The sequence below is a fragment of the Molothrus aeneus genome, chromosome 4, assembly GCF_037042795.1.
Source record: "Molothrus aeneus isolate 106 chromosome 4, BPBGC_Maene_1.0, whole genome shotgun sequence".
NCBI lineage: Eukaryota > Metazoa > Chordata > Aves > Passeriformes > Icteridae > Molothrus > Molothrus aeneus.
Window position 1 is genome coordinate 43,902,966 of NC_089649.1, and position 27,970 is coordinate 43,930,935.

Consider the following 27,970-nt stretch of genomic DNA (forward strand, 5'->3'; position numbering starts at 1 on the left):
AACAAAAACCAATGGAACAACCATTTATAAACTTTAAAATATTTTCTAGCTGATCTTCAAAATTAGGGCTTGGTTCTCTTGCTTCTAAACAGTGACATTTTTACCAGTTACACGACACTTTGTAAATGAAAGGAACATTGGTCTATTACAGCTATTTCCCTGATGTTCTTGGCTGCACCAAAAGTATCACTGACTCCATCTTCTCAAACAAAATAAATTCAAGAAAGCAGAAGTGAAAATATTTACTAAAAGTGCATATCAAAGTGGCCATTTAAACACAGCATTTTGCCAGGTTTTTTTCTATCAATTCTGGTTTTCCAGAAAATATTAATTCATATACTTATAAAATTAATTTTTTCATTGGTAAAATAAAAATATCACCATATAATTAGTTATATAAAATAATTTAATCTAATATTTATGATGACATCATTGCACCAACAAAGAAAGGCAAAAAACAAGCCTAGTAAGTTCAACTGTAACATACTTATCAGGAAAACACTATCCACATCTGATGATCAAACTTACCTTGTCATGAGAATGAACACCACATTCTTTTATGCATACAATTCTATAATTATCTATTTTAAGTATTCACTGAATTTGTTCTCTTACTGGAGTTACTTTAGTCAATTGAATTAGTACTTCTGGCTGTGCACATTTCATTTCCATTACATGCATCACATCACAGTTATCATGTTCTGGTTGGCATTTGGCCAGTGAAAGCACTCATGCAGTACATGCCAAAGCAGTCTCAGACACAAATGCAGTATGCACCAGAACATGACTTGAAAGAACTAATGAAGACTAAAGAACCTATGCAAGTGAAAATACTAAAATATTTAACTCATTTAAAACAACACCATATGCTTTTTATGGCCTATGGACCTCAACACATTTAAAAAAAATAGAACTGATTTGTCAGATGAAGTGAGGAGAAAGGCCTCATGCATGAGGCAGCATGTTGGACTATCCCAGACATTCAGGGTTGCATCTCCTTGGAACCTGGGTATCTTCAACTCCTCAGGACATCCAGGAAAACAAAAGACTGCTATACTTCTTGTTTCAGCAGAAGAAATAGAACCCCAAAATATCTGTTTTTGGAGATGAGGGATTTACTGACTTCCTATACACCTGGGTCTCCTTTGCATGGAGATCTCCATGCAGATAGTAGGAGGGCAAAAAATATGGCATGCACCTGGGCATTATCTTGATAAAGTGCTTGGACATGCCTCAGTCCAGAAGATGATTTTTTTACTGAATCTGAAAATTACATAAGTAGAATATCTAACTAGTTTGGTTTCAGTTTGAAACAAGAGAAAGCATGGGAATATGGCAATCACTGTCCAGCAAGTTTTGCTGCAGTAAAGCCTGATCTGAAATCTATTGAATCATAAGGCCTTGCATATTCTACTTCATTTTTCTCACATCATTGCAGTATGCATATCATGTCAACTGCACATTTTAATTCAACAGACTTCCTTCCTGCATATTGCTCCAATTGTAGGTGCCAACTTCACAAGAAATAAGTCTGTGCATTTCTGTGAATAATTATATAACAAAACAAATTTTAAAATTGGCATTTCATAACTCATCTAATTCTCCTGCACCCGATCCCCTCACTTGGAATATCACAATAATGCCCTGACAAGATAAATTCTTCTATTTAAACATAAAATCTGTCTGTTTTTTAAAAACTGATTTACTTCTGCCATGATCCAGAAATTAATCAGGTCATGATGAAGACATTAAAAACCACAGAAGATCTCTTTCTGCTTCTCTTTTTCAGCCCTCAAAAATTATTGTAAAGAAGTTTACTGTCACCTAAGTAATACAGGGAATCCTTTCCTAGTTCAGCACTGAAAGTTCTTATGTATTTGTTCTGTAGGTGAAGCATAAAAATAGGAAAGATCTCTTCAGGTTTCTTTTTGGGGGGCAATAAAGAGGTGAAGGATTCAACTGACTAATTATTCACACTACGCAAAATGAAAGAAAGAGATGGATCAAATGACTCATGCAGGATGACTTAATTTCACACATCAATTAAAATATGTCTACAGTTTATTGAAATGTATTTGTACTTTCCCTTAAAAATACTGTTTCCTCCATTTCATATAAAAAGACAGCAACATTTCCTCCTGATAGGCTTGCATGTTCAGCATGCATGCAGCAATCTTTTATGCAAATCAAGATTCCTCACATTTTTACTGATTAGCAGAAATAATTTACTTGATGAAAAAGATAAATACAATAGATTTTCTTATAGCATATCATTTCATCACACAGGTGAAGACTGCATCAATTGAAAATAATTAGAGTACATACACTGTTAGTAGGAGTATGATATCCATAAAGTTGAAGACGCTGACATACAGCAAAAATGGGCCAAGTCAAGTATCACATGTCAGAATGAAGACAAAAGAAGGGGGAAAAAAGACAACAGAATAGGTTAAGACAAACAAACCTTTCCTTTATATATATATCATTATTTTTGTTTGTTTATTTGTTTTCAATATGACAGTGAAGAAAAAAATTGGTTTATTTTCAGTCTTAGTCTTCAAATTTTCAAAAGAGAAGTACAGGTTTTAGAGATTACCCTCAGGGCTTATGTGCCATTTTGCCATCTTTATGTTCTCCAAAAACTCTTCCTTTAGGTATAAGTTTCCTTTGTTTAAAATAAATAGTCTCTGAGAACAACAGACCTACAGTTTTGATAAGCTGAGCAGGATAGGTCTCTCTGGGTGGGAAGAAAAAAATCCTTTTTTTCTCAGGGAAGGTTTAAAAAGTAATAATTTTTGAAAATCATACTTCCTGTCGTTTCAGGGACAAAGAATAAAGACTGAGCATTGATGTTGGCAAATGTATAATGGACACTGAGAAGCTCTGCTGATATGTCAAAATATTTCTTATAATAAGGAATTTTTTCCATAAATATGCAAATTGAAAATGAACAGGGTTTTTTTTATGCTCTCTACTTGGCAGAGATTTGTCCCTGATATTTACTTTTCCAACAGTAAAAGAAGCACCTGTTATTGCTGCCATCCCTCAGACAAACCACCACAGACTCATTTATTTCTGACTTACCTTTTGATTTGTTTGCACAAAATGCAAATTTGACTTTATGTGAGTACCCAATATTCCACAAAAATTTATTCAGATTAATATATTTTGCATTGGTCAGAATTATTTAGTAAGAATTTAAATTTGAATATAAAATCTAAGTTCAGTTGAAACATTTCATAATCTATTTTAAAACTACTATGCAGACAACAAGCACCAGGATCAGAAGGTCTACATGGACAGCTTCAATTAGTTCTGAAAGTAAGTTTGTAACTTGGTCTTCCCACTGAGATCTCTCACTGTTAGAGACAGTAACACTGGCTCATTACTACTCACCTTTCCCTAGATTTCTAAACTCCAAATGGAATCAATTCTACTGTCATAACATCTACTACAGTATTTAAGCACTAATTTTTCCTTCCTATAAACCACTTACTCTTTTTTTCCAGTAACAACAGTTTAGGCTAAATACTGCTTTTTTTCTACATGTGAAGTTATGCCTATTCTTCTAACAATATGAATTTAGTGGCCAGTGAAATATATACACACATAATTTTGTACTACATCAAAAAAAAAAACCAAAAAAACAAACCAAACAAACTACCAGATGCAACTTTTCTGATTTTACTTACCAGCATTGCACGTTTTTCTTCATCTCCTCTTTTTTCTCTCTTCTCATTTTTTTTCCTGAAGATCTCTTGGAGCTAAAAACCAAACCATTTTGTTCATATTTAGTGTTCAGCCTGTTTTCACATACATAACAATATCCTTCATCATAAGGACATTACAAACAGTATTAAAATGCAGTTCTTTACTGAAGTATCAGAGTTTCATGATGCTTTATTGTTCATACCCATGCCTTTGCGTTCCTTCTGTGACTTAAACCATCACACAGAAAGGGAAAAAGGAAATATTTTTTTCCACAAAGCAAGGGTAACAATTCTACTTGGGAGCACAATACCAAGAATGTCCTATTTAGCCAATCTGGCCAAAATAAAAAGGGGAAGTTCCACCCTTTTCACCACCTCCAGGCACATCCTTTCGTGTCAGGTTCTAATTAGTGTCTCTGTGGTTATGTAGTCAGCTGGATCAATCTTTTTTTCACATTAGTTTCCAACCTGATCAGTTCTTACTCCTGCTGGCACAAGGGAGGGGTAGAAACACCTGGTGGGGGTGAAACATTCCCCTTCAGCAGCAACAAACTACTACTCAAGAGTAATTTATCAAGTACCCTTTCTTTTCAAGTCTGTTCAAAGAATACCTTCAGGTCTTGTAAAATACCCCTTTCACAACTATCTCAACATGAAGAGCTTTAAACATGACTTCTGAGAAAACCTCAAATACAAGATTTCAAACATACAGATTCTTAAGCATATTTATTTTTGTAAAGTCTTCAGAGTAAGAACTGGATTGTACTTATCTTTCTCTGAAAGTATCTGTTTTATTTAGGTATTTTTATTTACACTAATACCAATTAATGTTCCCAAACCATTAGAAAAAGGTCTCACAGTGTTTAGCAATAGAAGAAAGTATTAACTGTGATACTATCTAGGTCACTACTGGACCTTCAGCTTTTAAAAAAAATGCATGTGAAAATATCACACTGTCTCATGTAGCATTTGCTATCCTCTAAGTGGGCTGGAAAAGGAATAAACCCTGATCTGAGAAACTTGCCCAACCTAGAATATGGTATTTTCAGAACCAAACACCTTGGCATACAGACACAATTGTGGCAGTTCTTTCAAAGGAGCAATTTTACCTACCATAAGTCTGGTAAAACCAGATAATGCAAAGGCATGTACACAGAGCTCAACAGGGATTGGAATGGGAAACAAAAAGTGTGTGTGATACATTTTGCAAGGAAATTTTCCAAACTAAATTTCTGGATATCTATCTTTATTTCAGAGAAGGCAAAGGGATCAGCAAGATTTACTGCAGGGGTATGGCAACATTGAAATGAAAGAATTCAATGTTTAGTGATTAATTAGCAAACACATTTATAAACAACATTTTATGAATTTCCAAAACTGACTACTGAGTTCTGGAATCTCCTATCAGGCAAATACAGACCAGAACATTTTGTGCATCACAATACCTATTTTTGAATATGGGATAAATTTACAGACCTTGGTAAATTTTTTCAATTTTTTTTCAAACCTACAGGCACAAGTTACTTTAACTTATGCCAACAAGGAAAGAGTCTTGATAGGATAGAGTATTACAAAGTTTGCAACCCAGAACAATGCAAAGAAAAAAGTTAAATGAACAGAGAGAAACAGAAAGAAAATCCCTTGTGAAAAGTGAAGTGACAAGCCATCAAGCAGGAGAGAAGAGTGGCAGTAATTGAAAAATCAAAAAAGATCAGTAAAAAGCAAGGCATCCTTGAATGTATTTCCCCTGCCACAGAGGCAAAAGAAGTAGGATTCTGTTGCATGCATTATTAAAGCCTTGCTAAACTTCTGGAAATGGATCTTTTGTTCAGAAAGAGTGCTATAGGATACCAGTGACTGAAAAAAAGTGAATGCAAAAAGGGTCTAGGAGTACTTTCATAGGAACATTGTTTGAAACAGGATAATGAGATGACTGCTGAAGGCAGCAAAACCAACATCTCCAGTAACAAGGCAACACAATCCTTCTGTTCCCTGACCTCACCCCTATGACATAAGCAAAGAGGAAAGCACAAACACCATGAAATTAGTTTACAAAAACAATACAGCTGTTATCAGAAAAATAAGGCCTTTTTCAACTCTTCACTACACACACTGTTTCCTCAAGAATCACATAACACGTGATCCCTAAACAAAGCTCTTCAAAGTCTCTTTACTTATAAAACTGAACAGCATTTATTACAAATTTTGCAATAGCTGCTTGTAATTGATGGATAAATATTTTGCAAATGTTGGAGTAGTTCATATGCCAACTTTTGAACAGTCTCCTTTCAGGCACATGGGATATGATACATTATATTCAAGCAAGGTGAGTAAAGATGCCAAATGTATGTTCTGGGGCCAGTTCTATAATAGCTGCAGTATCACTGAATCAAATTCTATTTTCATATATACTTTCATTATACAAAATTCTATCTACCTATCTATTCTTTTTCACTTCAGATCTCATATTCTGACTTAAGGGTTCCGATTTAATTTTTGAAGGATCACCGACATCTAATGAAGCAGAGTTGCACTCAAGTGCACTCAAGAGCTATACAAATTTGTTAAATACAATAATCCCCTACAAGGGGTAGGTGACAGTATACCTAATGTTTAAAAATTCTACTTTCTTTCTTTCATCCACCAAGTCTGCTAACAAAAATAAGGAGAAACTAGTCAGGGATCATGACAGAGAACAAATAATAGCAGGATGTGAAGAGGACTATAAAGGCATAGTTAGAAAGAAATATTAGTTAAATATTGCCCTTGTTTCCCACTTTACATGCTTATTTTATTTCATTTTTAGCATCAGTTTCTGAAAGACAAAGCCTCTTACTTCAATTTCCTCCCATTTAGCTGTTGTAATGGAAGCTCTTTTTTATATCAGAACAAACTTGTCAGTCTATTCCACCACATCCTGTTACACTGAATCATGAAAGATGCTTGCTTTTTCTTCTTCTTCCCCTATTTTTTCCTTTTGTTAATTAATCCAATGGTTGCTGGTTTGTTCCTCCAGCTGGAGAAGATGCTTATTAAAAATTAGCCCTTACAAGGATGCGTACATTTAATAACAGAATACAAAAAAAGTTGAGAATGCCACAATTTGCAAGTGGTGTCACCTTCCAAAATATATTTGGAATTTAAGTTCAGCATGTTAAGGAGAGTTTCTTCCATATTTCTATTTTCTTAAGGTTATCATAGTTTATTTGAATCAATTAAGAAACCTCACACAGGAAACTAGGGTGTCTTTATTTTAAATAAATTGGGGTCAAACACTTAAATACATTCCATGTGTCTATTTCACCCTTGGTATTTTGTTCCATCTTTTTCAATAAGGCACTGGGCTTTTTCTCATGTGTACTCACCGTATTTCAAAAGCTCAACTACACAAAAATGTGTGGAGATAAAATGTATGTCTTTTACACAAATATATTTTTCTAACATCTGATTCAATTCTTATAAATGTTGTATTGCATTAATCATCTGTACTTGTTGAGTAGAAAATTAAGGCCTTGTTTAGTCTTCAGAAAGCTTGCTATACCATAAAATTTTAAATTTTAATTTCTAAAGAAATGTCAAAACATATGTTCACCATAACTGAGTGCTTCAGTGTAATCTCAGACAGCTGCTGCCCATGGACACCAACAATTTAGAGATCTCTGGTTTATGGTACACATTTTTAGCATAAAGCCACACAGTTATCATAAACTCAGAAGCCCTAACTTTAAGTGGTCAATTTTCTGCATTTCCTTTTTTTTTAATGATCATTTATTTAGAATGGCATTAATTATTCCTCCCATTTCTTTTGAAATCAGAAAATAAATTAAATGAACATAAATCTAAAATAGCCCTCTTGTTACTGCAAGATCATTCTCCTGAACTTGGTGTATCCTACTACCTGAAAACTTATGAAGTATTGAAATTTTAATTTTAATTATTTTTTAATTTAATATCGAAGATTTATCATTATAAAAATTAATATCTAGTGGATGATTTAGGATTTTCAAAGATTTTCCCTCAAGTGCCAAATTATTCTTCATTTTCAAATCTCACCAACATGTGAATTTTTCTTTTGAAGTCTGGGCTTTTAAAATCTGTTTACATTTCTAACCTGAAAAAATAAACTCTGCTTAAATAATTATTAAGATGGATTTACAGAACTGCTTTTTCCAAGCCATAAACAGAGTAAAGCTCTAATCTGAAAAATACTTTCATTCAAATTAGCAATGTAACAAAACCTTGGATGCAACCAAACTACTGCCAAGTTCTAGGTATCCTGCCATCTGTTCCAAAGCACATGGAAATCATTCAGGTCAAAGTCAGTTTCCCCTGCAGGAATATTCTCTGTAAAAAGAACTCACTGAACCCCACCCTAGCAAATTGCTTCAGCATATGGATTTAGGGGCTAAATTAGATACATGTAAAAAAACAGTATGGTTTTTTTCATTACAGATCTTGTCCAAAACAGATGATGGTGTCACATTAGGTCAGTCAATATTTTCGGGTCACTTGTGATTATCAGCAGAATGAATGGCAAAGTGAGGTGATCATTAGAGCAATTAAATAACTCTGCTAACCATTAAAACATTTCTATTACTTTAATAGCCTATCTGCGACTTACAGTAGCAATTAGAAGATCCAGAATAAAAACTAGAATTAAGCTTCAAAAATAATTATATACAAGACTCCTGTGAACTCTAAGAAGGAGCTTCTACTTTCAGTTTACATTATAAGAACACTTTATACTAAATCAGGCAAAAAAACAACTACATTCAGTGAAGAATAGTAGATTATAGTCTCATGACTGCTGACATCATCACATTAGTTTCAAGATTACACCAAAAACTACAAATATACATACCACTAAGAATTCCTTTTTGTCCACCATTTCATTGCCGTCAGTATCGAACATGTTGAAAGCAATTCGAAAACCTGCATGTGGCTCTGCCAAAACAATGCCAAACATTCAATTATTTATTTTCTTGGAAAGAAAGCAAGTATAATACTCTAAGAAATTATTTGGTGTCCCTTCATAAAAGCCAGAACCTCAACTAATTTAAATCAGGATGTTTGTGTACATACTAAATGCAAATCATAACATCTGTAAAACAGTACAACCCATTTTATTCAAACAGAGGGCATGCTCATGAAAGTAGAAATAGAACATGAAATATTCAAGAATAATATAAAGAGTGTTAGTTCATGGAGAGAGTCCATTTTATATTACAAACAGAAATATGTAGAAAATAAATTTTCTATGAAAACACAATGTTCTAAAAGACACTTTAAAAGATTTTGAAAAAAAGGTACAGGAACAACTTCTAGTCAAAGTAAATTTTATGCCGAAAGACACTCAACATTTTCTTGTTTACATGCTTAGAGCCATTGAAATTTGAGACCAGTTTAGAACTTATTTCTGAAACATGGTGACTTTGAAGGTAACTGTAAGTAAAGCCTTTAGGCAACATTTTGGGGATACCCACTGATTTGTACTATGAATGAATTATGGCCAAAAGTTAATTCAGATAACAAAGAAATGATGGAAGAATCATTGATGCCATAATGGAAGATACTAAGGGTTCAGGGTCAAGTTCCAGCTCTGATTCGTAACAGGAATCCAGTTCATCTCCAAAAAAATCCCACTAATGAATCCAATAGAAATTATTTAATTACATGCAAGTGAAAGACAAGTAAAATTCTTTGCTTCTTCCCAGAAAACACCTGTTACAATATTAAAAAAGTCCGTATCAGGCTTAGTTTAGGTTATTTTACTTCAATTTTATGGGAGATAAAAGAATAATTTTTCAATTTTGTTAGTGTTTCTGAAATAAAAACTTTATATTTTACCACTGACTTTGATTTTGCCTATTATGCACTAATTGATGAAACAAACCAGCAACAATGTGTATCTTTCTGTTCTCCCTGTATTAATTCAGGAAATTTAGCTCAAATTTTGTAGGAATTTCAAACAAGAAAATAAATTTAAGCTCTTAACTGGGGTTTAGCCGGGGCTTATGGCACAGCTTCATCAACAGCCACTAAAAGGTATTCTAGATAATAATGCATTTAAATAATGCATAACACAAGCTTCCAGAAGGCAAAAGAGGTTCAGAGAGACATAGAGATGCATAGTGTAGTTTTTCTTTATGCAGGGATGGGAAGAGTAATTTAACACACAACACATTCAGAGCTTTGAATCTGTAAGGAATCTTTTATCTCCAAAAATACTTACTTGTTAAAATACATAAGAGGAATAAATATTCTGTGTAAGATATCACACCTGAAGACAAAAAAAAAAAAAGCCATGTTAGTTTCATCTTGCCTTCATATTATAACCTTGAAAACATTAAATCTTTATATATAAGGAGAATTTTTGTACACCTGCATATTTGTACATTCATACTTGTCTGCATGTAACTATTTTTGGTCAAGAAATTATTGGTCTACAAAATTCACCTATGGCTTGGGGCTTTTGGTTTGGGTCTGTATTTTAGGGGAAGAGTATATTAAACATGGCAAGTAAATTGACATTCAGTGGAGCACGGCTCATTAAACAAAATCTGGATAAACTCTTAAAAGCTAATATAAATGATTTATTCAATTTTCTTTCCAAAAACCCCACAAGTAATTCATGATAATACTCTTTAACAGTATGAAAACATTTGCTTTGAGAAGATTCTCAACATGCTTCCTCCTGATCACACCATTTGAATACAGGTCTTGACTTTATTAAGTGCTTTTTAAATGCATGTGCTATATTAACTGAAAACTTGATCTTATAGTTTTTTTCTTTTTGCAAGATTACAAAAGGGAACCACACTGTGGAATGGCACTTCCTTTTCTCTTCAGAAGTGATTAAGGCAAAATTTAAATGAGAGCTGAAGTCAATACCCAAAGAGTATGTCTTGTACCATAGGTCATACTTGTGCCTTTCTAGCTCTGGAGTAACGGGTAAAGAGACAACCTTGCAGAATGTCCAGAGCAGCAATGAAGAGAAGCATCTCTTAGTTCAACAAGAACAGAAAAGAACAGCTTGCAGCTCTCCCAAGAGCCCTTAGCTCCAATGACCTTTGAGGCTGAACTAGGGGAACTTGTTCCTGGTTTCTAGCAAATTGGTTTTGTTTGTCCTCCAAAACCAGAAGTGTTAAGTCAGTCCACAATCTCAGATTATTTCAAAAGAGTGAAAAAAGAACTATTTAGATGCCTGAGAGTAAAGATGTCTATCAGCTAGGATTTTCAAAAGTTGCTGGCTGTCTCCTTGATTTCAGTCCAAGTCAGGTGCAAAAGTTTTTCCAAAAACAGCCACATCTTTGGATGTTTAAATATCTTATTTTAAAATCTGACTTAACTGAAAATGTGACAAACTAGGTAAGCAGTCATCTGATTTTTTTCACTGAAAAACCTGTACAATTAAAACTAAAGGCAATGTTATCATTCACGTGGATTTTACTTTCACTATACTTCACATCCCATCTTTTGATCCAAGAGTAAACTTAAGTCTTCAGAACCAGTATTTTAGTACTGCTAGTAGATCTAGTTAGGAAAACTACTATGATTTTTTAATACCACCTACTCTTTTCCTCAATTTACACATTATTGAAGATTAGTAATTATTAAATATAGGCATTTCAGTAACACATGCTCTATGCTTTATCTTCTTGCTTTTATACAGCAGCCCGCAGGAATTAAGTTTTCAAAGGCCTGCTTGAATCTGTTTGGACAAGCACCTATCAAGAAATCAGATACCTCAAAGGTTCTCATTCACTGATGGAAAACATTGTTTAATAGCCAGTCAATAAATGTAAATATATTTTTTTTTTGTATTTTGATGGCACCTTCCTTGCTGTAAAACAGGAAGAATGTGCAATTGTCAAGTAGTCCATCACAGGTATGAAGAAAGCGATAGAAACAGCCCTGAAAGCCTTCTCTCCTTTTGTTTGTACTGGTATATTGTAGCTGCAGACAGATAGTTCTGGTTGATTGCTCTGAGTGTTATGGGAGAGAGGCTCTGAAATGATGATTGAAGGGAAAGAAGAACTTACACTAGGATCAGAAACAAGAGAAGGAAGGCACTCAAGGGAAAAACATAATAAAAACTTAAGGTCGGTGGGCATAAATCAGAGTGCCTCAGCTGAATTACATAAATCCATGGCAAAATAAATGGACATAGTCTTTTGCTAATTGCTTTGTATGTGCATGTTAAAAAAATTGTTAAGAACAAAAAAGTAAAGACTACATTAGAGACTACATTATAACTACAGAGACCTGAATTCTATTACCATTTCTTTAACCAATTTACTCTATCAGTCATAAGACCCATCATATTTTCTTATACTTTTATAAAACTGGGCAATAGAACTCACTTTTTCATAAAACATGCTGAAAAGATATCCAAGTACTAAAGTCTAATACTAATTTTACCATCTTATTTTGACAGCTTGAGTCCTATCAATTCCGTCAACTTCTGCAGAACTCCACTGGCAAAACAGTGGAAATAAGATACTGTTGAATGAAGACCACTCATGTTGCAGACATTCTATTACAGACTTAAAAAGCAATATCTAGATACATTTTTAACTGATAATGTACTGATCTAACAGATTCTGAGGTTGAATTTTTATGCAATTGATATTTCAAAAGTCAGCTGTATACTGCAATTAATATATTTATGCAATTAATATTTCAAACGTCAACCATATAGAAAGCAGCCTAGAGCAAAGAAGTACACTGAAAAACAATGCAAAGATGTGCCAATTTCTGCCTCTCTGTGAGTGTTGGCTGTGGACTCAGGGAAAAAAGAGTGCCTCCATGTACTAGAGAGCCTCCTTTGAGAGTAGTGTCCACACTACTTACTCCTTGAATAAATTTGAGCTGCATTTGAGTTATATTAACCAATTACATGCATATGTTTGATTGGAATTCTGTTGCTAGTGTGCTTATTTCAAACACCCATAAAGTGTCCTTTTATAACAAGTACTTGTGTCTGCTTTTGAAAATATTTCAAATGCACCACCACACCTTTGCCACTCTGAATATAAGCAAGGAAATATGTAGATTATTTATTATAAATAGCTTTTAAATGTCTGTAAAACCATAATTGTTTTATTTCCCTATAGTTTTTTGTTGTGAAGTGATAGAGCTTATTAAGAAAGAAAAAAATACAAGAGAGGAGACTGGAAGTGACTCTTGGCTCTTCACTTATCAATAGTGTGAGTTTTAAAAGCTATCAAAGCCCTCATATGCAGAATTTAAAGGAATATATAACATTTCTGAAACAGTCTCTTTGTGTTGTGTACAAAATGCTTTTCCAGTGATATAAGATAGCACTACTGTCTTTAGAAATAATCACATTATTGAACCTACTGAAAAGAAGTAACGAGATATTGTTTCTTTACTGGAATAGTCTGTCTATAGTCCAGATATCATTCATGGCAACAAACTGAAGCTGAAATATTCAAACATCAGCTAAACAAACTCTGAGTCCCCAATCACTTAAAGAGGTTAGTTGGAAGCTGGCATCATTAAAACACTGTAGAGATTACATGGAACTTTTCCAAGTTGTAAAATGTAGAATGCAATTTCTTTATTTTTGAAAATTGGACTCAGATTAAAGTACATCATCAAAAAAAGTTAATAGAATGGTAATTTGGTTCAGGAAAATTAATTCTTCTTCATCACCTTTCTCATTAAGATTACGGAAAAGTTTGGATGATCCTTTCCAAACCGGTGGTGTCTCCATAAGGATCTGATTCAGTTCCTAAAAAATAAGGTTTAAGAAATTTAAAAGCATTTATTTCAGCATTTAATTAAGTAGTTAATAGATAATGATTAAATTCTAGGATATCAATATAAAAGACAAGGGACTGCATGTAAATCTACCAGTTAATTGAACTTCAGTTACCACAATGATTTTGAAAGTACTCAAGCACTCCATAAATTTTTGTACACATGATTATTGCAAGAATTACTCATCTGCATGAATGGTAAGTTTTTGCTGAGTTGGAGAGAGACATGCCATGTATTTGTGGCTGAAATAACTCACCACTGCTCATACTGACTGAAGCCAAGGATAAGTCCCCCTGGATTTCAGTAAGGTTTTCAAACAAAATCTAAGCAACTGTTCTTTTAAAACACTCGACCTGAACTAAAGAAAACTTCACCCGTGAATATGAATGTACTTTACTTAACAGGGAAACAGACAGGAGCCTTTTGAACTTATGCAAATGAAAAAAAAAAAAAAAAAAAAGAGGCCCTTAAACACTACAAAAGGGAGAGAGTGGCATAAATATTTCAGGCAGATTTGGATACACCTATTACATCTAGACACTAAGAAATGCAGTCAGGTATAGACTGAGGGAGAAACTGACAGATGATTAAATCTGTAAATTCACCAAAACAGGGACCGCAGCTGAAGTATTTGAAATTCTGGATTCAGCTGAGGCTGAAGGGACAAAAATTAAGAAATTAAAGATTTCTGTGCCTCTACATTTACATCAAAACAAATTCAACTACCAAAATGTATGGTTATGAGACCACACAGGAATTATTGCTCACCTGCTTTGAAAGTGATCGCCATTTTTTAGCATCTGCAAAAAAAGAAGTTGTTATGAATGCACAGGAATTTGATTATTCAAATGTCGTGTCATAAAAATTGGGCTATAATAATTTGTGTTTTCTACACAAAGAATTATTTGCCTTACTTTATGAGTGTAATTGTCTTTATGTGATTAAAAAACCCTTAAACTTAATACATACCTAAAGTCCTAACTTTAAAGAACCAATTCAGATGTAGTTTTTAATCCAGCTCTGCTTCAGTGAAGGAAAAGACCTTCAACCTCCAAAATATGGATATATTTTAAGGATTTAAAACATTTAACAGGAAACAGAGGGCATTCATGCTAACCCCTGGTAAAAATATTCTGAAATTATTATTTAGTAGCAGTAGTATTAAAATGCAAATTGTAAGGAGACCTGGATTATGATTCTTGCTTCATGGACCACTGATACTTTTTAAAGCAAATACAGAAAAAAAGCCTTTGAAACTACACCAAGTGCTAAGACACCCTTCATCCCTTCCTACTACCTCATATTCCTTTTCCAGCCTCTGTCAGGCTCAGTTCCTTGGTAGCTGTAATTGAAGAAGAGTTGTCCACAACCATTCAAGAATTCAAAACTTGAGGCTCATCACCACCTTCTCAAGACAAATATTTGTACAGATTCAATATTATGATAAGACATTGTGAATACTAGAATTCACAAAGGCCCAGAAATTAGCATTTTATGTGGTCAACTCCATAACAAATATTGGTAGGTAAAGGCTTCTTTTTGTAGAGCAAAAGATGCTTTGTAATTAGAAATCCTTTACTCATAATGAACTTCATGCATCATTAAATAATCAAAATAATACACAAGCTACCCACTATGGTCTTTCATCAATTCATGGTTAGAAATTGACTGAAATTTTAATTTTACATCTCGGTAAAGATTTATACCAAGACTGTTGACAAATCTCACTCTAACTATGGTGAAGTTATATCATGCAACATCGTAACATGAGCTAACAGATTTTTCTTACAGCTCAGTATTAAGCTAAATTTACTATAGTTAGCACAAAGGGGAAAAATATAGTTCATCTTCTCTTAATTTGCTTTCTCAATATATAAATACATATTCAGATTATAAAAATGTATCAATAATGACTCTTAAAAATAATGTATGTTCCCAAATGAAAGCCTGCACCATAAAGGCAGAAAAAAGTTATTGATATCCTTTATTTTATTTTTTTTTTGGTAATAAATGCCTGGAGTAAAAAGTTACATTTTATAAAGGAAAACATACTCTTACCATATTAGTTAGTGTTTAATGAAAAAAGGAAGTGAACACCCTCTTGACTTTTGTAGGGTTTACATGATTTCCAAAGTAAATCAATCACAATAGACACATTCACTCCATCACAAATATCATTCAGGCCTAATATTATTAGCTTTTCTATAAAGCAGACATAAAGAGCTTCTATTATTATACTTCAAAGGGTATTTTTGCTTTTTGACAAAACTCAAGACCTTTCTTGTCTTCATTCATAAAAACCCCCGGTATACATTCTTTTTTTATTATGCAAAATATAGATGGTCTAGTATGTCAGTCTGAATGGACCCAATTATATACAACTTGCAAGTTATTTATAAAACTACCCCAAAAGTAAAAAATAAAATGTTTAGAATGTATTATTAGAAAAATTCCTTCCTTAAATGTAGTACTTTCAACAGAGCAAGACAGAAAATTGACTTGCCCGAGAAGACAAATGGTACTTTGGCAATGCTGCAGTACAAAGGTTAAAATTACCATAGTCAGAGATGAGAAGCTGGATGTGGCAATCTGTGGGTCATCTATTTCAGCTATTACTTCCTATTTATCAGCCTTCTGTCTCAATTTCCCAGACAACACGACCTGCACTAGAATGAAGTGATCTACTTCTACTTAATTGTAATCCTTTAAAATAGTTATGTCAGCCATGTAATCTCTGATACCACAAAACCTAAAAGACACCCAGGTAAGTTTTGCTTTTGGTCTCAGAGGTGAACTGGATGAACGGAAAGGATTTTGATAGAAACAAATTTGCTACACTGAATTCAGAAGGGTGCCTGACTGTGCAACTCCAGATCTCTTCTCCTTTTCTATGAGATAAACAGAATGTCCTTATGAGCTTAATGATTTTTGGTTTGGTTTTGTTTTTAAAATCTAAATACTTGCTTTGTGAGAGGAGAAAGCAGAAAATTCATCAGCATGGAAAAATATTAATAGCAAACCATACATATAGTGTGGTCTAGCCAATCAAACTGTCATAAAACAGAGTTAAACCAAATGTTTTAATGGTGTCCAGTATATATAGCACAAATGTTTCATGACCATACACAGTGAAACCCAACTCCACACTAACAAAAAAGGGAAGAATTGAAGTTGTGAGCAGAGGAAATAGATAAAAAGTGCCGATGTGTATTTGTGTTAACTTGTGTGATAAGCAATCTGCTTCCTCTCTTTTAACTGCAAAGCAAAAAAAAATTGCTTTCTGGTAAGAGTTTCAAAGTTTTGCAAGTTTTCACCATCTAAGCTCTATCTTCTGTCTTCACTGTTACAATGAGATTATATCTTTATTCAAAAGTTACAGAAGTTTTGATCACTGATGTGCCATGACTGAATTCTTTCCTCTTGTTTCATTACAGTTAACAGAACAAAAGGGAAAAATCCAACATCTGCACAGAATTTTAAGAAAACTTAAGGTGGGTGATTATACATGTCACACCTGAGCAAAGATATTCCCATTCTCCAGAAGTTCTGTGCTGCTACCAATAAACTGCAAGCCTGAGGGCCAGGAAATCAAACTAGAGCAAAAAGGGATCACCTTACTATTTAGTCACTCTTTGATAATTAAAGCAAAGATTTTACAACAAATGGCCTAAAGTTGATAGTTAATTTTACATTAATTAACCCATGGTACTAACACTGGCAATGTTTAAGTGTAGAAAGTTGATCCCCTGGGGGACTATAACTCTGACTCAAAGCATGTTATTTAGCATGTTATTTATCATATTTCTAAATATGATGCAGTTATATCTTATCTTTAGCCTTTTAGAAAATGTGTATGTTGCCTGCTTACAGAGGAACTCCACAAAAGAGGAAGCTCGAGTTGTACAGCAATACAGGCCTGCTCAGAAAGAAACTGTGTCAATGCAAATGGCAGAAATTAACTTGCCATCTTTCATGACTATTGAGCTGTTTGCAACCTTTAAGACAAGAATGTTGAACTAGCATACAGATGTTTACAATCTAGAAACAATCAGGACACTGTTTGTATGCATTTGGACAATTAAAATTCTGAAGATGCAGTACCTTTTTACTACAACCAGAAACAGAAGTAGGAATCAAAAGCAAATGGGAAAAAACCATGCACCACAGACATTTTCCCTAGCAGTTTTAGCATTATGAAGGTCCTGCTTACGTTTGGGTTCATCACTGGTAACAGCCTGGATGAAGTCGTGTGGAGTCATGTATAGCTGTCCTTCAAATTCCAGACTGGCAAACCTACGAAACCGTTGCTCCCGCGGAGTTGCATAAAGGTGTAAATCTTCCAGGTCAGATCTGCTGTCTGTAACCTTCAAAGACAGAAGGACACAGTTTCAGTCTATGAAAAAGGTTCTGATTTACAATTTTTTATTTACTATTTACAATTGCCACATTCACCATAAAGGAACTGTAACTGTAAAAGTGATAATTCATAAAGTCAAACATATCCAAGTATTTTTCTATGGTAAGAGCTGAAACTACAATTGGGATTTCACTGCTATCATTTTCAGTCTTCTACAACTTTAGCAACAATCTTTGGGTATTGAAATTGGTGGTACTACCCAACCTCAGAAGAAAAAATTAAAATAAAGAGAATTTCAGCTCCTGAATCATAGAAGAAGGGGAACTTTAACTCAAGGAAATCACTGTAACTTCAGCAGGCAGACTTCAAACAACTCTGCCAAATCTACTTCAGTTTTCTGATAGTTCCAGAAGAGAAGAGAGTAATACTTTTTCTATATTGCTTCTTAATATAGAGGGCAGCTGTTGATAGTAATAGGCCTCCGTAATATGATCCAGTGTAAAGCTACCATATCTGTGGGAACTGAAGAAGAGAAGAGCATAATTATAATTCCAGAGTTACGAAAGTATAATATAGCGTTAGGTTCAAATATTACGAGAGTCTGTGTCAGGAGTTTCTGGTATATTTCCCATCCAGCTGATTTAAATGTAAACTTGGTAGTACAAAACTGTAAATGTTCTAAATTCTCCCATCTTTCTGTGGCACTGCCAAACCTTTAATAGAAAATATGCTACTGCTATCTGAAAACTCTTTTTAGACCATGAGGCAAACTCCTCTGTGGAATCATTATCTTGAAGAAAATGTAAGTATCAACATTTCTTCAGAGATGAAGAAACCAAACCCAAAGTGATTCCTAGAAGGAAAAGCAATCATATAGGTAACTTCTCCCATTATGTTGAAATAGGAATGCAGCATCTCATCAATGAAATCTCCCAAGTTGCTCATTATTCCTGTCATTTAATAGAGTATTCCTAAAATTCTCCATCTGTCTAACTAAGGAACACAGAATTTAACTAATATTATGGTTTCTTTGAACAACTAAGAAAACCAACAAATGCACTTTATTTTTCGGAGAGGCATCTAAACCCAAACATAACTTGTAAGATGTCTGCAGAAGCTGTCCACTTAGAGATAACTGTCCTCATATAGAAACACAAACTGGTTCTCCAAAACCTTTTTAAGAACAGATTACAGATTTCAGCAATTAGAAGCAAAGACACATTTATACTGAGTAGTCGAAAATCTGGGCTCACTTTTCTTCAGCTTTTCAAACAACATCCTTAAAAAACAAAAGATTGGTGAGACTACTGCAGTCAAAATTTTATGGCCTCAGTTGTAATTAGGAGATTAAATTAGATGTGTAGAAGAGAAACATCAAAAATTAACGCGTCTAGAAGAGGTCAAACACTTTCTATTTGGAAAAAAAAAGTTTTATAGGGAGCCTTACTACTTAATAGCTTATCTAGGACATTTTTACCAGCCTTCTATAAGGACAAAAGACTACTGACTGTGTATTTTTCTTTCTGTGTTTCTCTGTCTCTAGTTCTTTTGAAATCATTGCTCCATGGGTGTATGTGTGAAAATGTTTTGTTTCAATAGACGAACCTGTCAAAGAAAGTAAGATTAAGAGAAAGGTCAATACAATAATTTAATTTTCAGTAGACTGCTCTAAAAATATTCTGCACTCCTGCTTGAGAAGCAGCTCTAAACCCAGGCTCCATGGTTTTTATAATTTTCAAATGATTAATAATTAAATATAGGGAGAAAAAGACAGTCTAATGCCAGACCTACAAAGTCATTTTAAAATGACAGAAAGAAGCAGAATTCTTTTCTAATGTACCCACATGCAAGACAAAATATTTCTGTCCTACCTCACTTGAATATTTTGGTCTTACTGATCCTTCAGCAGTCCAGTGGCATTCAAACTATGCATTCATGTGGGAAATACACAAGTCAGTTGTTTTGATAGAACTTGTAGTGACACAACTGATTATCCCTGTATTCAAAGTTTAATAAGCTATCTCTTTTTTTGAAATGTATGTTATCACTATTAGAAATATGCTTGTGAATACAGTCAGGTTGTAAACACAAGTAATAAAGCAATATGTCTGCAAAGTCAATTCTCAGAAAAGAAACAGCTTCCATATTACACACATTGTATGTATAAGAAATTGTAATCAGTCACAATCAATCATACACAATCACAGCAATCTCCAGATAATGTAACTCTCAAATATCATTTCAGTTTTGATCACTGTCAGTATTTAGAGAGCATGTTGAGATTCTTGGCTCTCAAGAAATTCTCACTGTCTCAGGTACTACTGCTTAGTATTTCGCTTGAGACACTCAGAAAAATATTTGCTAAATTCTCAGACACATATTTCAATATTATCTTAAGGACTCTATGCTACTACAAGTATAAAATAACATGCTGCAAACATGGAATTTTAAAGACATGCTTAAAATTTCTGCATGTCAGTACTCAGGTCTGCAAAGCCTTAATTTCTGCCTTGGTTTTCAATCCAGTTTCCCTCTGACAATATAGCAATGCCAGTATTTCATGCTCTGGCTCAAAATCATGGTGACCTGAGATGAATATTGCCTGCTCCCACAAATAGGAGTACCACCCTAAAGGCCCAATACCTGCATGACCTTGCTCTGGTGCTTTATGTTCCCTTTTCCAAGCATCAAACTGGATAAGGGAACTGCTCTGACTGAGAACTTTTCTATTGGTGGTGTTATTTTTAAGTCAGATAGATGCCTGGGTCTACCCCACGAAAACAATTATTTGTTTCAAAGCCTAGGCCACAGGAACTTGCAGATTATGGAAAAAGAAAACACCACCTGTTCCAGCAGCAAGCTCCACCTACTTCAAGTGAAGGAAAATGGTGGGCTTAAACATTATTTTATTCCAAGGAGTAAAAACACCACTTTATTTTGAACTTGGTGGTTTCATCTGAAAGAATCAAAGCAACTTATTTCAGCTATTGATCCAACAGGAATGTAAATAAACGTAACCAAAGCTTAATATGTATTGGATCACTGGTCCATACACTAAATGCCCAAATAAAAGCAAAATTTGGCTACAGAAGACTCCAGGCACACAATCAGCAAACTGACAAATAAAACTTTCTTTGGAAATAATATTATTTTTTATCCAAATTTCTTTTCAGAGCTTTATTGCTTCTATTATGCTTAATAATTTATGTATCATACAGAACATTTTCTCTTGTATAAAAGCTGTAATTACTGAGAAGTAACAAATATTCTAATTAAAAAACAGGGCATTTTAAAGTATTACCTCATTTTGCACTTATTCAAGCATTCATTTAAGAAATTTATCTCAACACATAACAATGAAGCATCTTCTGTTTTCCTCAACATTTGCAAATGATAATGCAGTGAGCCAAGTATGAAAATCCTAGTGACACTACCAATTGCTCTTGATTGATTTATTTCATTATTTCACATTTATGCCCATCTTGGGCAATCTTACTGTAGCAATGGATACAATGGGCACATCTCCAATGAGGACAGGCTGAGAGAGTTGGAACTGTTCAGCCTGAAAGAAGCCAGGGAGACCTTAGAGCATCCCACCAGGACCTGTAGGGGGTCTGCAAAAGAGCTGGAGAGGGACTTTTTACATGGACAGGTAGAGATGGGACAAGGGAGAATGGCGTTAAACTGAAAGAGGGTTGAGTAAGATTAGATCCTAGGAAGATATTCTGTACTGAGAAGAAAAGAATGGTGGCCAGACTTTGGCACAGGTTGCTCAGAGAAGCTGTGGATGCCCTGGAAGTGTTCCAGGCTAGGTTGGACAGGGCTGTGAGCAACCTAGTCAAGTGGAAACTGTCCCTGTCCATGGCAGAGGAGTTGGGAACTAGATGGATCTTTAAGGTCCCTTCCAAACCATTCTATGATTCTTTGAACAAGACACAGAAAGTAGGCGTTGAATACCTCAGGGAAGGTACTGTTGGTGAAGGAGTGAACAAGATTCACTAAGTTCCGATTTCTATTTGAAGTTTCACGAGCTTATCCAGACTAAATCTCTCTGTGATTAGCAAGTATTTTCAAAAACTTTCATAAAAGCACATCTCTCTGACAAACAAATGAAGGTAGATTTTTTTTATGCTACATGTTTACTAATCCTCTTGGCAATCACGCCTACTAATTACTATGATCTTGTCTCATGTTACAATTCTCCGTCTTTTAAAAAAGAGACAGGCTCATTTCCATCACACAGAAAGTCACAAATCTCCTAATAGCAGTTTTACCTTAATTATAGGCATTGCTGCTTATGTATGCTTATGTGCAGGTTTACCTGTGCATGTACACTGACCTCCTTTATTAGAAATATAGGGGGGGAAATTCCACAGCTAAAACCAAGAATCTAGCTGGTAGACAAACTTTCCATCCTTTCAACTTCACAACTCAACAAGTAAACAAAAAGAGGCAAGACTGCTTATAAGATCTCATGAATGATGTATCATCTTTTCCCTATTCTCAAAAAAATTAGGTTTTAACAGTTGTAAAGAAACAAATTACGGCATTCATCCTTCTGTATTTCCTTCCTCAAACTCTTGTAACTTGTTACTCCACATTTCAGCCCATCCTCCTGTGCCATACTCTTGCAGAAGGACTGCAGAGAGAACACAGCACCTGTTCTAGGTGTTTAAATCAGCTGAAGAGAAAAAATTATCTTGTCCTATATTCCTGCTGATCCCTAACACAGAATTGCATATACACATCCCTAATTCTCCCATGAGGGATATTTCAATGTCCTTTTTAAAATGGATTTAAAAGATTCAACAATTATATACAAACCATACTTGGACAAAGGAAACAGAGGGAAACATTTTTTATTGAAACAAGGTAAGTAAAAATTAAATTGAAGACCAAGTAGTAATTTGGAAGAATACTTCTCTGAAGGGAGAGTATCATTCTTCAATTGGGTGTGCTGTCGTTGCCAATCTGTGCTACAAACATATTACAAATAGCCTAAAATATCTGTGAAAGGCTTCCAAAGTTTCAAATTTATTATGAAAACGAAAATATGATGATAATGCTTTCTCACTAACATGTTTCAATGACTTAATATAATTACTAAATCTATTTTCTGCAAGTATTGTATTTAAAGAGGGCCACCTAAAGCTCTACTTGTAATAATACCACCACGTGTGTCACAAAGCAGTAATCCTTTAGATGAGTTTCTGACATTTTTAAGTCAATCAACTTTGAAAGCATTCCTTACAGAACCTCTTCATAGTGACACTTCACAGAATTTTCTCCTTCTATTCACAGCAAAAACTTGAGCAAAGAAAATCTAGACTTTTTGTCAAGCAAATTCAGTGTTCAAAACCCATTCCCATTTTGGGTTCATCTTTCATGTGCTTTGTCTATCAGTAAAGACAAGTCAAAATGCCCTGAAAATCTGGTGTTCTCACCAAAGGTCTCCATGTACTCCCTGAAGTTCCTTGAAGGACGGGCTAATCTATTTCTGGTCCCATGTCCATGTTCATTTACCAGCTGTCTTACCTCAGGAACATTTCCTTTCAGAATTTGGTAAAACATGAATTAACTGGTATGGCCTTCCAGTGAAACCCATGCAATAACTTTATATTGTCAGAACACAATGCAAGGCCTAGCACAGGGCACATTGTGACACTGAAATAGCTAAAACTTTGCAGTAGTTATGACACTGAATGATCTGAAAATATAAAAAAATGGCAGTAATATGGGCCAAATTCACTGGGAGTAAAGTGCAGAAGATAAAGCAGTACCTCATTACTCCTTTTTATTAAAAAACACAAAAGAAATGTTGTCAAGTGTGAGTCTTGTGTAACGTTAGGTCAGTAATAAGTAAGTTTTATTCTGTGACAAAAGATCTAGTTTTTTCATAGAGGTAAGCTTAAACACCAGATACATGATTTTTGGAAATTAGAGATTTGATGCCTACAAGCTCTGCAGAAGTAATCTGCAAGAATCCATTGCTGAAACCCAGAGTAATCCTCCAACTACCAGATTCTGAGAATATCCACAAAAAATGAAAAATTTTTTACAGAACAAATAGTTAAAAATATATATTCTGTGTGTGCATGTGAGGCAAAAAGCTCCAAGAGGATCACATAAAATCTCACAACTTTATTCCAAGTCAAATCAGTGTTCTCTTGCTTTGTCCAACTGAGATAAAGGAGAGTCTATTTTAGCTAAAGAAGCCAACGTTTACTACTAAAGATACATTTTGCTTGCAGTCAAAAATATGTTTGCTACAGTAGTTTAATTTATTTCAAGTGAGTAGCTTTCTTTGAATTTTTTGTTTGCAAAGTAATCTGTCTTCCATCAATGAGAATCTGTGAAAATTATTAAAATAAAAAGGTTTTCAAAGCAATGCTGTTTCTAACTTCCTTCGTTTATATTTGACTTCAGGCTTATTTAATATGCTCCCATGTAGATAAAAGTAGCACAATTCTGTTTTCATGCTGGGTGGCCAAAAGGTTAACCGTCAGGTTCCCAGTGTGGGAAAATCCCAAAGCAGACAAAATTGTTTTGATGCTTACTGAAGTTGTATTTCTAGCAGACTACTTAGATGTAGTACAGCCAACAATTCTGTTAGTTGATCCTGCTTCACTCAGATAAGGAATTTATTATATTAAAGTATTTACAAGCATAGGAAGCTGGAATGTGTTTAAAATGCTGCAAAAAGGCCATGTTCAGATATAACTCTGGCACAGGAAATCCTTGGGGTAACAGAGTAACTGATATAGCAGTCCTTCTTGCATTAGTTTCACAGGGACCCATTTCACCTATGGCAGTGCTTCAAGAAGCCTTAGTCAGCATGTACCTCCAGCCCCATATGTTCATATGCTTCACTGCACGCAACACCAAAACACACTAGTAGCTGGATCTGTCCATCTCAAACATGCACTATCCATTTTTAACATCATGAGGAACACAGAAATAAAGTAAAAGGTAAACCTTCCTTGTCCTTCAGCATGGCTCTCATCACAGCTGGCAAGCAGTATCCTTCTCAAGATTATGCTGATCAGGAACTTCAGATGGGATCAGCCAAAGAGCAAATCATCTTCATGCATTTGGGAACTGCCCTATGGCATGAAATGCACAATACTTATGAAATAGCATTTGCTGCAAGTGGCTTTTGGAAAAGTGATGCTTATGCATCTTTTGGAACAGCATCCTCTTTGAGCAGGCAGGAGAGCCTCCTCCCTAGGGGAGCTTCCCTTACTTTTTGGAGGTAAAGTTTTGTTCTTCTTTTCACAGAGATGGAAATACATGATACACTTAGAAATGTGCTGCTACGAAAACACTTGACCCTTTGATTATTTTCACAAAGTGGGCGTTTGACAGTACTGCTGAGTTACTAGGGAAAACCCCTTTGGAAACACCCAAGCTATATAGCTTTCTTCTCCTGGAAATTAATGTGCCTTCAAGAAATGTGAAGTACACAGCCTGTGTCCACCTCTCCTTGCCCTGCTTTACATTCCAAAATCATCTCGGAAGGAAGTGATTCACAGACCATATCCCCAAAAACTAAAGAGAGGCCTGGAGTTCACTACCTTCACATAATGACAACATGATTACATAGAAGGCTCTTAGGAGGACAAAGATGCATCATTCGTATTTCCAAGACAATTTTAGCAAGTTTTGCTAATGACACTGAACTTCTGGAAGTAAGGAACTGGAAGACAAATATTAACTCCTATGAGGAACTCTGTCAAAACAACAGTTCTTTCAAACAGATTCTTGCTCTTCATAACCATCTCCTAAACTTTAAAGGAGCTGTCTGCTAGCAGAGCTCTCCCAGTCTTCACCAAAACCTTCAGACACAAAACTAGGAGCTCTGAGTGCAGAATTTTACTTTAGTTCTGAAATGTTCTGTGGCAAAACCCCTGGAATTAAAACTGCCAGTTTATTATAGTGTCCAAGACTTCACTCCAAGTAATCATATATAAAGCCCTCAGGTCCAGAGTTATTCTCAGAAAGCATCTGGGAAAGGTAATCCTGTAGGGAACTTAGCTTCATGCTGCTTCTGCAACAAATCTTACTTTCCACCAGAACACCTCAAGTGTTATACTTGGTCAGGAAAACATACTTCTGCACTGATCCCATGATCTTTGTCTGATCAAATAGTCTGCCACACCACAGACCCCACGCTGGTGACATATTTCAGAGCTTACTTGACTTTTGGCAAACAGCATTTTCTTACTTATCTGTACATAAACTCACAAATCTGTTGCTTATCAGGTTTCATACTTCAGCAATTTTATAGAACACAGATAGGCAGACCGTTTTGACACTTTTGACATTGTTTCTATACAAGTCTCAAATACATTTTTTTCCAGTTAGTTTCAAATGATGTGCCTCATTTTTGAACTGGTTAAAAAGGTTTCACATCAACATCTGTATAATCATCACTATTAGTCCTGGAATCTAAAACCCCTTTTAAAATTTCCTGAGTCGTAAATCTTAGAAACAGTAGTAGGATAAAGCAACCAACTATCAAGATACATCTTATACCTTTATACACTTAAATATTCTGTCACTACTGTCAAGCACTATTTCAACTCAGTGACAGAATCTGAAAAGTCAGCTGTAGGGATAGTAACTGGGACTAGCACAACTCTCAAAATACTTTCACAGGCCATATGAACATTATGTGGAAGCAGGTGGCCTGGCAGAAAAGACAGTTGTTCTTTGAGAGTCAATATGTAAATTAAATTAACCCCTGTTTTTTACTGTTTGGGAGTATCAGAAAACTATTCTGCTGTCCACTGGAGCTGTCTGGATGAAACAAGAAGGCCACTTCACTTATTACACTTTTACAAAAATTCCTCTGAGGAAGTAAAAAAGACATATGAGAGTTCAATACCAGGCATTGTACTGATTTTGGCTGGGATAGTTAACTTCCTTTACAGCAGTTGGTAGGGTGCTATGTTCTGGGTTTGTGACCAAAAGTGTGGATAACACAGAGATGTTTAAGCTGTTGCTGAGCAGTGCTGGCACAGTGCCATGGCTCATCCTGCTTCTGACATTGTCCCACCACTGAGTCATCTGGAGGTGCACAAGAAGCTGGGAGGGGACACAGATGGGACAGCTGACCCCAACTTACCAAAGGGAGATTTCATACCATACAATAATTGTGCTTGCTAACAAAAGCTTTGGGGAAGACAGAGGAAATGGACACACACATTCAGTGCATTTGTCTTCCCAGGTCCCCATTACCTGTAATGGAGCCCTGTTTGCCAGGGGATGGCTGAACACCTGCCTGCCCATGGGAAGCAGTGAATCAATTCCTTGTTTGGCTTTATTTGCATGGCTTATTTTCCTTTGCTTGTGTGGACTTTACTCTGCTTGTTAACTGTCTCTATCTCAACCCACAAATTTTCTCACTTTTACACTTGCAAGTCTCTTTCCCATGCCACTGCTAGAAGATGAGGGAGTGGCTGTGTGGTACATTGTGGTGCCTGCTGGCCAAGGTTAACCACAACACTAGAGGTGAGACAGCTGTAACTACCCTGGGTACCTGAATACTTCACACTGTGATACTGACTTCAGTTTATAACTCTGTTAACCTTTAAAAATGAAATTATCCACTATCAATTAATGTTTCAGAATGGATTTTTTAAAAATAATTAACAGAAAATCTATAGCAGGACATCGATTTTCTCCCCAGAACATTTACAAAAATTTTAAGACTCTCAGTCGAGAGAGTTTATACAAATCCATATATTACAGCTGTCTTAAAGGAAAGAATTCCAGGTTTTGCAAGGGCTGGTCCCTTTACTATCAGTACTGGGGACTCTTTTAGTGGTTATTCTGAACCCCAGGGGTGATGTAAGAAACATTTGGTGTAATTGCTTCGACCAGCTGCTGTAGATCTCTATAACAAGACACTGACAGCAGAGACACCACTTCCTGCTTATCTAAGTAAATAGCATTTGGGAAGAGCATGCTGCTAGAGGAATGATTAAGGAAGAAACGTGCAAATGAAAATATTAGGATGAAGTAGAAGAGTGTGGCTTGGATGGAGGGAGGAAAAAGAAAAACTATTGCATGATTTGCTTTGGTGGAAAGAAAAACAGCCTGAGATTGGAAATGA

At 35.0% G+C, this 27,970-nt stretch overlaps 1 protein-coding gene across 4 annotated transcripts in view; it reads right to left on the bottom strand.

Moving 5' to 3' along the window:
• Positions 1–27,970, bottom strand: part of MICU3 (mitochondrial calcium uptake family member 3) — a 52,326-nt gene that overhangs the window by 21,842 nt on the left and 2,514 nt on the right. For 2 of the 4 annotated variants that reach the window (XM_066548392.1, XM_066548395.1), the window contains exons 2-8: positions 17,707–17,860; positions 14,265–14,296; positions 13,389–13,467; positions 9,943–9,990; positions 8,572–8,654; positions 3,693–3,764; positions 2,326–2,364 (exon numbers count right to left, since the gene is read on the bottom strand). In XM_066548392.1, the coding sequence (XP_066404489.1) occupies positions 2,326–2,364; positions 3,693–3,764; positions 8,572–8,654; positions 9,943–9,990; positions 13,389–13,467; positions 14,265–14,296; positions 17,707–17,860 (507 nt within the window). The remainder of the gene's footprint in view (positions 1–2,325; positions 2,365–3,692; positions 3,765–8,571; positions 8,655–9,942; positions 9,991–13,388; positions 13,468–14,264; positions 14,297–17,706; positions 17,861–27,970) is intronic. The other 2 variants (XM_066548394.1, XM_066548396.1) reach the window with 1 other exon arrangement.